Consider the following 13,271-nt stretch of genomic DNA (forward strand, 5'->3'; position numbering starts at 1 on the left):
TCTGGAGGATGACGCCAGAACCCAGCTTCCTGACGGACACTGAAGAGGTTCTGCGGGAGGGAGGCTGCAGCAGCCCGCCAGCCACCCCCGGCCACAGCTCCAGGCTGTGGTGGGCAGCGCAGTGCCGGCCGCGCCAGGCAGCTCAGCCAGGCAAACCGCTACCCACGGCACCCGCCTGAGCCGGGGGCGGACGGGGGTTAACTGGTGTACAACTAATTGCGCACAGATCCAAAACAAGCCCTGACAGAATTGTTCACTTTCAGTGAAGTCCACTAGAACTCCTCAGCAACTTATTTCATCTCTGTAATGCTTAAACACGGGCACAAGACATAAACTTTAAACATTTACTCTTAAGCTACCAAAGCGATGCAGACCGCCTCGCTGTAAACATTTGTGTAATGTTTCCATTTTACACTCTCAAGTTAAGTATTTTTCACACGTTCACGTTCACAGACCTCCACTCATCTACCTGTTCTTCAAAGAGAAGAATAATCCTAAACCGCAAGTTACATCAGTATTTTCATTAGCAGTAGAAGTTCAAATAAACTTTCTGTGAACCCTCTGGTTTTCTCTTCATACAGCCAGTGACTTTTTTATCCCACCGCTACTAAAAAAAACACCAGTGACAGCTTCCAAACAAAATTCTCTTTAATGGGACACACTCAGCCAATATAATTAAGAGCTTTCTGCACGCTGCAGTTTATGCCTTGATGGCATATTTCCGGACAGGGTACAAACGTTCTTTTCGCTGCTGTTTTTTGGTCTTCAGATTTTCTTCATGCTTATTTAATCTGCGTCGCATGGCACGAGTCTTCTTCGGCCGCAGATCAAGAGGCTTATACTTTTTGCCCTATTTGCAAAAACACACAAGTTGAGTTTGAGACACTGCAAGGCAGCAATTGGGTGCACGAGCTCAGAGAGCGCGGAGTTCCTCGTAAGACCAACATCAGCAGCAATGCTTTTTTTTTTTTAATTGGGACTATTGTTACAGTCTAGAAGTTTGAGAGAACTTCTCTCCACTGGGAAACATGAGCCAATCCCAACTTTTGTACCAGTCACACTAGCTTTGACTCAGATTTAAGAAATGCTTAATCTTACAAGCCCAGGTTATCCAACACCTGTTCGAGAGTCCTTTTTGCCCCCCATGTATAAAATTCAAACTCCAAGAAGTAATATTGTAAAAATTATAGAAACATTTTACTGAGATAAAGAATTCCTTGGTCACCTGTAACATGACTAAAATTTAGGAGAGTATCTGCATTTCCAGAAGCTGCATCTTCTAGAAAGCGCAGTACGCCCCAGGGAAGCAATGCTGCCCAGAAGGCTGGCAAAAGCAGCTTTACACTGAGCTTAGAGAATTCAGGGTAGTCTTGCAGTAATATTTAAAAAGGAACCATGACTAGAGAACTTTAAAACTGAACATAAATAAGGATTTCTTCCTTGAATTTTAAGCTTTTAAGTAACAATCTATGAAATTAGTTCCTGCCTCCAAACTACGTATTTGAAAGCAGTAAGAGGAAAAAAAAAAAGACTACTATGCAAAACGTTTGGACTTACCTTGTAAAACTTCCTCAAGTTCTCCTTCTGGGTCTGATTGATAACAGTCAGGACTCTGGCAATGGATTTGCGTACCACACGTCTTCACGTGAGAAAAAACACAAAGCATGTCTCAGAACATACTAAAAGACAATTACTGTAGGTTTAAAACCCAGTATGCAGAGACCGTGTACGTGCTACAACCAAGTAACTCACATGATACCGTGTTATGGCAAAACACTAATAGCTTCCGGCACAGCTCGGCTTAACGCCTCTGAGCGGAGGCACAAACCGACTTTCGAGCCTAGGAATATTTGTCCTTCTTTCGTACCACATTTTTCCCCTCGTTTCACAGTACGAAGGACCCACAGGCTGCGAAAGCGCCTCCCCAGCCCCTGCTCGGGCCCGGGCCGAGCCCCTCCGCGGCCTCCCCTCGCCCCCACACCGCGGGCCAGGCCCCACTTACATCTTGGAGAGCTTGGAGGCGGCCCCGCCGGTCACCTTGGCCACGCGAAGCTGCGACAGCTCCACCTTCAGATCGTCCAGCTGCTTCAGCAGCTCCTCCTTCTTCTTCCCCCGCAGATCTCGGGCCTTGATCTTGGCCTGCGGGCGGCGGAGAGGCCGTCAGCCCCGCTCCCGGGCCCCCGTCGCGCCGCCCGCCCGGCAGCGGCCTTCCCCAGCCCGCCGCCCCGCGGCCTCCCGCCGCCCGCCCTCATCCCACTCCCCCCCCCCATCACGGCGACGGTGACGCCGGGCCGGCAGCGCGTGACGGCGGCGCGTCGGGCTCGGTGGCGCGTCGGGGCGGCCGGCAGCCCGGTGCCCGCCCGGATGCCGCCGGATTGCCCCGGGAGATGCCGCAAAGGGCTCACCATGATGGCGGCACCGGCGCGGCGCGCAGCGGAAAGGGTGGCAGTGGGGCGGGGACAGGGGGTGGTGCCGGCCGGAGCCTACCAATACGCGATAGGCGGCGGGGGAGAGCCCGTGCGCTGCGCACCGCGCGCCACCCCCGCGGGCAGCGCGGTGGTACCGGCCGCGGGCCCTGACAGGGGCGGCGGGAGGCGGCGGGGCAGCGCCGCCGGCCCCGGGGCAGCGGCCCCTCGGGAGCGGGCCGCTCCGCTGCGACAGCTCGGCGCTGCTGCTGCTGCTGCTGTTTCCCCTGCTGCTGCTGCTGCTGTTTCCCCTGCTGCTGCTGCTGCCGCCGCCGCCGCCGTCGTCCCCGGCTCGTCTTCAGCCGCTGGAGCCCTGTCAGAGCGGAGCCGGTGTTCTCGCGCTGGCCGAGGTGCGGCACTCCTACCCCGGCAGCGATGGGGACGTGACGGCGGGCGGGGCGGGAGCGTGACTGGGGCAGGGGCACGGCCGCGCGCGAAGTGGCCGGGCAGGACAGACGGACGGACGGAGAGACACAGACGGGTGGAGGGAGGTGGCCGGGCCAGGCCTCCCCGCACGGTGGCGCCGCCTCCCGCCGTATCCAGGCACCCGCGCCGTGCCTCACCGGCCCCGCGCGGGAGGGCGGGGGCTCCCGATTGACGTCCCGCGCCGTCAATCAGAAGGCCGTCTCGTCGTTTGCCCGGGCGCTCTCCCAATAGGAGCGGGCGGGGGCGGGGCGAGGCCGGCCCGGACTAGCGTGAGGCGGCAGCCGCACTCGGCGCAGCCGGAGCCCCCGCCGCGGCGGCGCTGGCGGCTTTGCTTGGGAGCTGGCGGGGGCGGCGCGGATGGTGAGAGGAGCCGCCCGGCAGCGCGTGCCCCGCACCGGTCCGGTCTCCAGGTGCGGGGGGCGGAGCGGCGACGGGGCGGGCGGGCGCGGGCGGGGCGGCGCGGGCGGGCGGGAGCGGCGGCGGCGGCTGCGGGCGCCTCGGGGCAGGCCCGGCGGCGGCGCGCCCCTCACCGCTGTCTCGCCCCCGCAGAGCTCCAGGCCCGGCGGAGAAGCCCTGCCGCAAGCGGAGGCCCAGGTAAGGCGGGAGCGGGCGGCCCGGCAGGTGCGGGCGGGGGCGGCCGGGGCTGTGCGGAGCATCCCCTCCCGGCGGCGGGGCCGGCTGCGCGCCGCTGTTAGGCGCTCCCGAAACGAGCCGCGACCCCGCTGGGGGTCCGTGTTCTGTGCCGGGGCTGAGGGACGGCGATGGCGGGGGCGGCTGGCCAGGCCCTGCGCCCGGAGCCGCTCTGGTCGCCGTCTCCGCCGTTAACGGGGAAGAGAAACACGATGTGACACGTTTTCTGTTTAGGCCTTGGTCCGCAACGTAACCGCGATCGTTACGAAAACGGCCCCTTCTTTATTAACTTCTCTGTTCTTTATGTTACCTTGCCTCTCGCCACCCTGCCTCTCCCAGGTGGGGAGGCTCTGGGTGTTTCGCGTGCCTTTGGCAGGTAGTTGCTGCGTTTCTGCATCAGCAAACGAATCCTTTTGGATGAAATACCGCTGGATTTTACGAGAGCTGCCTGTGCAGTGCTGGATATCCAAATCGCAAGTTAGACGGAATCGGCATGGATTTGGTCTGGTTTTAAACTCTTACCTCAGCAACTCCCTCTTCACCAAATTCTTGTTTTGCACTGAGAAATGCTTTGGACAATAGGCGATGTGAAATGGCCTTGGGGATAGAAGCTGAATGATTGTTAGGTTGTGTCATCCCCCCAGATTTCTTTCCCGTTAGTGGCTATAAAGATGTCAGTAACCAAAGGCTGCCACAGAGAAAACGTTCAGGATCAAGACTGCAGGTTTCCAGAGTCTGGGTCTAATCTCACACCACAGAATAGGACCTGTTTTTGTTACAGTCTGAGTTATACTTCTGTAATTTAATAACCAGGCTCCAAGCTTGCTTGCTTAAGCTACCTCTCAGCTAAGCAATCCTAGTCTTCCAACCTGCAAAATGGATACCTTATTATAAAAAATAGCTAGTTTTGCCAGAGCGGTTGAAATGCAATCCATAATTCTCAGTATTTCGTCTAAGCTAATGCAAAGCAGCACTGCTGGATCATATGATGACTAAAATATTAGTATAAGTGAGTCTCCCAGCATGCATTATGCTCTCCCACCATTCCTGCAAGCAACAGAACCACGGTGTTGGTAGCAGACTTCAGAAATCATAGAAGATCACCCTGGTCTGGATCTTGCTGTGGAAGTTTGCGGATGCGGTTACTGCCCGGTGTATCTCCTCGCCTTGCGTGACCCCTGTTGTGTAACGGTTGTAACTTCCCTCGCTCAGACTGTTGAGGGGGCGATTAAGAGCATGACACCTGGCTGTAGGTCATGTTCTCAGAAAAAAAGATGCTTTGTTTTCAAATCAGATAAGTCAGTCTCTTTTAAGACGCTTTGGTAAACTGGATCACGATTTGTGTTAAACGGAAGAAACAATGTGTCACTTAATGAGAAGCAAAACACATAATTCTCCAACCATTCTGGGCTGCAAGAATAATACAGGCAGCACACACAAACGTGATAGCCAGGTTCTTTGCCTCAGAAAATACAAAATCCATTCACAGAAACTGTATGGAGAGAAGAAATGGTTTGCTGTGCTACAAAGGAGATTGTGATCATTGTTTTATCTTGAAATACAGGTACCACACAGCATCAAAATTCAATTGACAATCCAAGTCCCTTACAAACATTGGAAGATTTTATCACAAAGGTGACTAGTTGGGCTAAGCTTTGCATGCAAGAATGATACAGACAGCAGCACTGTGTTCTGTGCTCACCATGTACAGTTGAGAGACTAGATCTACAAGTGATAAAATGCTGAAAGTCCTTAGCAGTGGGAGGAATACGTAGCTTGCCTGTATTGTTATTCATTTCTCTGTTATTTGGTGGAGAGAGGTAATAAAAATGGAGAACAACAATTCAAAATGTCACAAGCTTATAACCTGAGTCAGTTCTGCATTGAAATTAAATCATGTTGTCCGTAATGTTGCACCGAAGGCACGGTTTTATGAAGGTGGGAGGATGGGGGCTGTAGCTCTCCCTCCTCTGCTGCCAGCGCCGCTCCCGTCACATGACGCGACTGCACAGTCCTCCGCTCGCACTGCAGCTGCGCTCGCCCTGGTGTGTGCCAGTCAGATTTCGCCCCTTTTTGCATCACTTTTATTCTGGTTTAGCTCTGCTGGCTTTAAATGGACTTGTTGATAAACTGCCGCAGTATAAATGGATAATGGGGATTCATTTCATCATCTGGCCACGTTACTTGGGCTTATCTTCCATTCTGCTTGGTGCGCTTTGCGCAAAGAAGGAGGAGTTCTGGTGTGAAAGTCTATTCTGAGGTGATGTTACTGCTTAAATAGCTAAAATGTAACTGTATTTTAAATAAAAAAACCCACCAACCCCCTAAAGCATGATACAGCTATCAGAGTCTTATCAGTTGGTGTCTTTTTTCACAGAACTTATAATATTATTTTTTTCATAGAAACGTTCAGTTGAAGCAATTTTTGTAGAAGGAAAACCAGGACCTGTACATGCAAGTTTCATATTAATTTTCTTTGATATTCTTGTGTAAGGTCATTCTGCAGGCTTGGCTTTTGAGGCTGAGTTGCTGTCTTTAAGCACGTAAGCTCTTCTAGGTATGTAGTTTTTAAACAGGCTAGAAACAGAGGCATGGAATGGGGTATGTGTTGCAGCAGAAGGAAGCAGTTTAAAGGAGTGGACCAAATTGTGTGTGGGAGCTGCATGGAGGGTCAAATGGAGGTCTGTTTCTGTAAAGTATGTAAGTTAGTTGCCAGCACAAATATTACCTAGCAGTTTACATGTGCTGAGAGAGCGCAGAACAGCCCTGCAGCGGGAATAGACCAGAATAACCATCAATCTGGTTCCCTGAGGATGTCAGTCAAGAAAGGAAGTGTGCGATGCCAAAAAGCCTGGATGGAGCAGCAGGTTTAGAGGACTCACCGTTTGAAGTATTTTTAATCATTGCTATTATTATAATGGAACACAGACTAGAAGCTGAATTTTTTAGATATAATTAAAGCAGAAGTCAGCAGAGGGATTTCTCTGCTGTGTGGCAGAGGAACGGTCCAGGAGCAGTTCCTGCTCAGAAGGGTGAATTCCCCGAGTGATGATACTCTCCATGCAGTTCCTGAGCTTGCTGCCAGCTTACTGCCGAACATCGGTTCGGAGAGAAGGAGTGAAGGGAGCTGATCAAAAAGCTTTCCCTCGCTTGTACTGCATCCTCTTTTGTCAGAGTAAGGTTCCAGTTGGAAGGCAGCCATTGACACCTTGGCTGAGAATGTTAACAAGATACAGAGTGTGATGATAACTGCCCTTCAGATCAGACGCTGGTCTGAACTGCTGTTTGGGCCATCTAGTAAATAATTTGACTTGCAGGAAAGGAGTCTCCTAACTGTCCGTATCATGTTAACATTGAGCTACATTGTATAGCAACCGTTCAGTTTAGAATTGAGTGTACACCAAAGAGTTAAAACATCAGTCGTTTTCTGAGTAAAGAAAGAAAAAAATTCTATCCTGTAACTCGGATGCTTTTTAGGAACTTGGCCGCTCTAGATGCGAGAGGCATGTGCTTTTCCACCCTGCTTTAGGTGATGGCTTAGTTCAAGGGGGCCCAGATTTGGCTCAGTCAACAGTTGTGTTGGCGCCTTGCCATTGAATGTGCATAAAATGGAGCTGCCTGCAGTTCCCTCCTCACTCTAACATGGAGGGGCAGCCCAGAGAGACCTGAGGCTCCGGTATGCCTTGCTGTAGGTTGACTTGGCTATGGGAGTTAGGCAGGGATGTGCGATCCCTGCAGCATAAACTATTGTATTGTGGCTGGATCGTTGCTTTTGAGTCCCTGAGTTGTAATTTGGTGTCTTGTCATAACTAATGCATTTCAACCCTTGTGCCTGTGCTTCCAAAATCTTTCTCCCTTCTCACAGTGGCTTTATGTGCTTTTCCAGATGTACGAGGTTCATATCTCATTTGCAGACTCTTCCTATGATTTTCTGTCTTACGTGCATTGCCACAAAATCAAGATAAAACACAACTGGCATTTTAGCTGCTCCAAGTACATTGTGTGTAAATAAACCACTAAATAGTTTAGCTTGTGAAATATAAATACACACAGCTCAGCCTGCTGCAGCTGATGGTGTTTTTCTATCTCCCTCCTTCCCCTCCCACCCCTGCCAAGAGTAGGCTAGCCTGGTGTTCTTTTTTCTATTGCTCTTTCATACAATGCAAATGACTACAAAGTACCACGTAGGTGGTATGCAGGCACCACTACAGATTCATGATTTGAATTTGGATGCAAGGAAACACTTGCATCCTCTTCCACATTGCATCTGAACCATCTTCTGAGGATTCCTGGACTCCGATGACCCAGAAACTCTGCCTCCATCTGACTTTGAGCATGAGCTCATCTTTAGTAGCAAACTAGTTAAGTCAGTAGAAGAGCAGAGGCCCAACTGTGATGACATTTTTAGCCTTTGCCCTTTGTTCATCCTATACACAAAAGGTCATGAACTGCAGTGAAAGAGGGATCACAGAGGGCGCAGAACTGACAAAGGTGAGACAAATTGCCAGTGGCAGAAACATAAAGAGGAGAAGCAAAAGTTTTGTGTTATGAAGGTAATTGTAAAAGGCCACGTGCACCCCATGGTGATATCATGTCTCTTGTATTTAAAGCGAGTCCACCCATAGCGAATTTAGAAGAGTCTGCTGGTAAGGTGTGGCTTAGATGATCTCAATGTAGAAGGCAGTCAGGGACAACACTCTGTTTCCATGGTACGATGCTACTGAGCAGCTCCGCCTTCTGGGGGAGAAGATGTCAAAGCTGCAGTTCTGCATACACACAGGTGTGCTTTTAGCAATAAAAGGATTTTTAAAGACTTGTAAAACAAATGAAAAGTCTGATTCCACGGACTAAGCGCACACTTGAAGCTAAAATAATAGGGCTGAGGCTACATACTGGATATTCAAACTCAGTTGACTCAGAATGGAGTCCAGTTTGTGGCGTTGGCTGTTTCCCTACAGGAAGTCTTGAGACTGTTCCTGCAGAGATGTGAAAGGCAATGCAGAGGTGGCGGCTCACGTTAACTCTGGGGTCTTAATACAAGACAATGTTTGCAGGTCTTCTGGTCTGATATGCTGAGGAATGAACTACACACTCGTGGAAGTATTAAACTTTCAGTTTGCAGTAATAAAATTCTTGGGTGACTCTGTGTGCCTGCTGTCTGCCACTTCCACTCGCTATAGCAGTGTGCATCTGGAGAATTGTGCGTGCGTGGTTTTATCTTGTTTTCTTACATATCCCTGTCCCTCTCCTTTCCCCTTTTTAGGAAATAAAGTTTATGCATAGTCAGGCTTTCTCTTTTTTCTTCTTCTCCAAGCAGCTTCTAAATCACTCGTCCAATGTAACCAGTGTTGCTGTAGGGAGAAGGGTCCTGAAGATTATCTAGCCAGTAATGTTCACAAAACTCAAAGGAAGTTGAAGGAGAGGGACGTTTAGTGCATCCATGAAAGGGAAGGACAGACAGAGGAGAGTTGTTAGGTTTTGTAGGAGCATTCTGGCCAGCCAGTCAGTGTGTGCGGAGCTCTGGCACAGCTGCAGCAGTTCCCTTTGCTGGGTGGGAGAGCCAGGCGTATGGTGATGGAAAGGGAGGTTATGGAGGGAAGGATCAACAGGGCCACACACAGGTCGATGTGGGACCAGGCTTCCTCCATCTGTAAAAGAGAGAACGACCGTTTGTGCACAAATGTGTGGGCTGGTGTCACAGGCTCAGCTGGGTTTGTATGCTTTTATAATTTTTTAAAATGCCTTCCCTCTTGCTTAATCTTTAAAGATAGTACTACCTCTGCAAGTTAGCTGTAAAATTGGTGTATTTTAGTAGGAAAAATACTTTTTTGGTAAATTCCCAATTGGAGTAGAACTGCATTTGCAGGTGGTTTTCCATCAGCCACACTGTCATTTGTTTATAAAATAGAGGTTTTTCACCCTCCTAGTTCATGCTGCATTGCTCCTTACTGCCCTTTTGAAATAAGCAAACATCCAGGCAGAGATCAGCTAAATAAAATAGCTCTGTGTTTCTCTTAAGTTATATTGTAAATTGCTTTTTATCGTTGTGTTCAAACAAAAAATGTCTCCAAAGCCTGGGCTCTGCCCAGGTCCTTTTCCTTGTGTATTTTGTGTGCGTGTTTATATAACAGTGAGCATAGCTGCTACAGAAACAATCTAATGGTTCTTTAAGCTAGACCTGGGTATTGCTGTCCTCCTGGACTACAAACCCTGCCAGGAGGCTGGGAGTGGTCTCTCAGCCTGCTCTTGGATGCCTCCTGCAGCATCCAAGTGAGCTACTGTAAAAGGAGCTTGGTATGTCGGGAAGAGCTGCAGCCCCTGCAGTGCTGACGTGCCCTGAGGTGAACAGTAGCCGGGGATGAGAAATATCTGTGTGTGGTTCCAATTTTTACTTAAAAACCTTGGACTAATCAAGAAATCCTTTCTTTTCCCCTTCATATATTTTATGAAGAAATGGTCCGATATGTAACTGCTCTTTGCTGTTCCCTCTGAAGTACTGACTCCAGCAGTCTGTGAAGCTTTTGGGGTGCGTATGCCCATATGTATGAGGGGTTATTTATTTATTTCAGTGTTTTGTGACTAGACCTGAGCGGTGTCTCAGGAACTTTGGGACAGTGGTTATTGATAGTGAATTAGGTGTTCTGGCAAGAGGAATGAATTTGGGTTGTAATTAATTTTGCATTGTCTGAGGCTCTGTCAGGACTGGCACTCTGAGCAGATTACATGGAAACGCACAGATGGTTTTCCCAAAACGTGCAGTTTAGCTTTGAAAGAAAACATGAGAGGCGAGTGTGCTAATCTGTAGAAGAAAAGGAGAGGCAAGTAGAGAGCAAAGGTAGACATCTTGCTTGATGAAGGCAAGATCAGATGTTTCTTGGTGGAGATTTGAGACATGATGGTACCAGGCTTCGGGTATGAATGATGAAAAGCTTAGTTTTACCTGTGCCATTAATTTGTGGATACGAAATAGATACCAACTGGGCATCTGGCTTTATATCCCGTCCCCTTTTGGCAATGGTGCTGTGGGAGATGTGTCAGGAAGAAAAGTGAAAAGAGCTGATCTTTTTGACTTAAGGTTTGAGACCTTTAAAATCCTGATAGTTCAGAATGTGTTTTCCACCATTGGTTTCTGTGGAGAGCAGTTCTAATAACGTCTCAGTTGGGGAAATTCCTGTAACAAGATAGATGTAGAAATTGTGCTTGCTTTTGCTTTTTGATTACCACTTGCATCTCTAAGGAGTGGGAAGCATTTGAAAAGCAGAGTTTATATATGTGTTGTGATTTCCTGATTAAAATGATAAAACTGTCCATGAAGCTGTGAATCAGGATGCAGCCATCACCTCTATCATTAGTTCACTTGTCTAAGCATATACTTTCTGCCCAACTCCAGAATTGTAATATTAATCAGAGCCTCACCTGCAACCCCCAAGCCAATTGTATTTGATGCAAGCCATGGAACCCCAGATCAGCAAGAGTTTAGGACTTACAGTCGATATGGCAGTTTACTGTTCTGTATTAGTCTGTCACAGAAAGTTCTGATTCTCAGGCAAATGGTTAATCAATATAGTCAACCCACCCTAGTTGACTGCTTGGTTTCAAGTTTGCTGTCTTCAGGTTGGTGGGTGAAAAAATAAAGAGCATTTCTTTTAAAAAAGAGAATGGGGTTCCTCTCCTTCCTATCCCTATCCCCAACATTGACCTTCCTGGATTGTCCTGTTAGATTTGCGTCCGCTGTCCTCTTCCGAAGGTTGTGTACAGGTTATTTAAGGGATGGAGCTGCAGGCTCAGTAATCAAAATGGCTAGAGCCTAAAATAAAATACAGATTCTCATTCTAATTTTAGCCAAGAAGCTTCACTGGGTCACATTGATCAGTTCTGTGCATTGTAATAAATTTGTTCCTGTGCTTAGTGTGAATGTTTAACATCCAAGCTTTGTCTTTGGAAGGCTGGAATGCCACAGTGTGTGAAGTCACCTGTTAAACGGCATGAGTGGCGTGTTCTGATTTTTGGAAGAGCTGCTTCTGAAACATGCGCTTGTGCCTATACTTACAAAATCATGTGATTTTTTCTGAAAGTGATAGTTTAAAGTATAAATGTCTAAAAGTTTAAGACTAAATTCTTCTGGTTTTAAAGACAGACCGGTTATATATCATGTATGTGAAGTATCTGTATTCTGTACTGATTGTGTTCAGAACTACTGACTCTGATATCCTTGGTAAAATACCAGACGCAACAAATGTGCCACCAAAGTCTTTGTAATGAGATTGTTTGCCTCTAGTAGTACAGGATGAGAGCTGATGCTGATGCTCTAGTGAGAAGAGAGTTGTTCTTTCAATTGACCATTTAGGTGAAGTAGACAAAGCACTGCTAATAGGTTCTCACAGCTTTTATCCTCTAAATACTCATGTGGTGAGGCTGTCCAGGTTGACTGGAAGGCAGGAGACACTCACAACTCCACAAGCGAGCAGAAGAGATCACTTTAAAAAATACGGAAGGTTTGTACAGATGCTCTGTTGAGAGGTTAAGGTGCCGCGTCCAGCCAACTCTGCTATGCAGCTCTAGGAAACTGCTCCTGATTCTGCTTGTCCTTACTCAATAGAGTTTATACGCTCCTAACTTCTGCCTGTACAGTATGCCATACAGTTATAGTATCCCTAAATTTTCTGTGGAGAGAGGTTTTATTTGCTTGTAAGCGTCAGGTGTGAAGTTATGACCGCCCTCTTCTACCAGGGAGCTGAATGGCAGGTTATAGTGATCCTGGCTAAGGAATAAACCTGGCTAAGGAGATGTGCCTGTGATACAGTCATTGAACATCTATGCATGACTTCTGTTTGCAGCTTGATTTCCTTGAATCAGAGTACTCTTCCACTGTTCACAAAGCGTGCCTTGCTTTACAGGCCTGAGTCCCAGAATAGGGCCAGTAGGGAGTCCATAGCATTGACTTCAGCGCTCTTTTTCCCTTCCAGCTGAGCCTGGAAAACCTTAGCCAAAAGACGGCAAACCACAGGGAAGTGGAAACGTGTGTGATGTAAGTGACACATAACTTTAAAAATACTGGCTAGCATCATGAAACTTTCATCCGTTTCCCATATCCCTTCTCCTGCTGCCTTTCAGCTTCAACTGCTTTGCACAGTCTTGCCATCTTTGGGGATGCTCCTCTACCCTGGGTGCTGCAATGGGATGAATTTGTAAAATCTATTAATGTATTGTACTAAGCAAACCTGGAATTGTGTGTTCGGAGAGCATGTTGGAAAGAACCTGGCACGCGAAGTGCGATGCTTGGCTAGCACAATTTTTCTGCCTTGTATGGCCTGAGGAGTTGGCAGAATCTTTGAGACAATAAGTTCTGCTGGAAGTGACCATTTATTTTAAGTCCTTTAAACTAATGTTCCTGTGTCTCCTTTTGCAGACTCTGGAGATCTTTTTTTTTAACATGTGCTACTTGAGAAAAAAGAAAATAATTGTCATGCAAAACAGCCCAGCAGTTTCTTTTGCATGAAAGAGAGCAAAAGGCATCAAACGCAAGAACAAAAAATAAAGTAGGTGTTATTTCTGGTATAGCTGGGCTGTCAAAACTGGGAGAACTGTGTGTTTGCAGAAGAGGAGGACAGAGCTGTGCGGTTACTTCTAGTATCAAAGAGGAGGAGTGGTCCATGTTGCATTTTATTTATATTTACTACTAGTTGCATTTTATTTATTTTTTTCATTGGAGCTCAGCATGCCCTGGGGAAAGGGCGATGTCAGTAGCTA

At 48.1% G+C, this 13,271-nt stretch overlaps 2 protein-coding genes across 9 annotated transcripts in view; one reads left to right on the forward strand and one right to left on the reverse strand.

The window, feature by feature from the left end:
• Positions 1–630: 630 nt before the first annotated feature.
• On the reverse strand, positions 631–2,621 carry RPL35 (ribosomal protein L35). Its single transcript, XM_075112473.1, has 4 exons — positions 2,406–2,621; positions 2,003–2,139; positions 1,558–1,639; positions 631–850 (listed from the first exon to the last, which is right to left on the reverse strand). Exons 1-4 carry the CDS (start codon positions 2,406–2,408, stop codon positions 701–703), a joined length of 372 nt encoding a protein of 123 aa, XP_074968574.1. The 5' UTR covers positions 2,409–2,621; the 3' UTR covers positions 631–700.
• Positions 2,622–2,778: 157 nt separating this feature from the next.
• The window catches only part of SCAI (suppressor of cancer cell invasion), a 44,135-nt gene continuing 33,642 nt past the window's right edge, over positions 2,779–13,271 (forward strand). For 2 of the 8 annotated variants that reach the window (XM_075112466.1, XM_075112468.1), the window contains exons 1-2: positions 3,148–3,301; positions 3,441–3,485. In XM_075112466.1, coding sequence (XP_074968567.1) covers positions 3,249–3,301; positions 3,441–3,485 — 98 coding nt within the window. In that variant the 5' untranslated portion in view covers positions 3,148–3,248. Of the gene's footprint in view, positions 2,816–3,136; positions 3,302–3,440; positions 3,486–12,487; positions 12,550–12,960; positions 13,061–13,271 lie in introns of those variants that run through there. The other 6 variants (XM_075112461.1, XM_075112467.1, XM_075112469.1 and 3 more) reach the window with 5 other exon arrangements.

This window comes from Phalacrocorax aristotelis, chromosome 17, assembly GCF_949628215.1.
Source record: "Phalacrocorax aristotelis chromosome 17, bGulAri2.1, whole genome shotgun sequence".
Taxonomy (NCBI): Eukaryota; Metazoa; Chordata; class Aves; order Suliformes; family Phalacrocoracidae; genus Phalacrocorax; species Phalacrocorax aristotelis.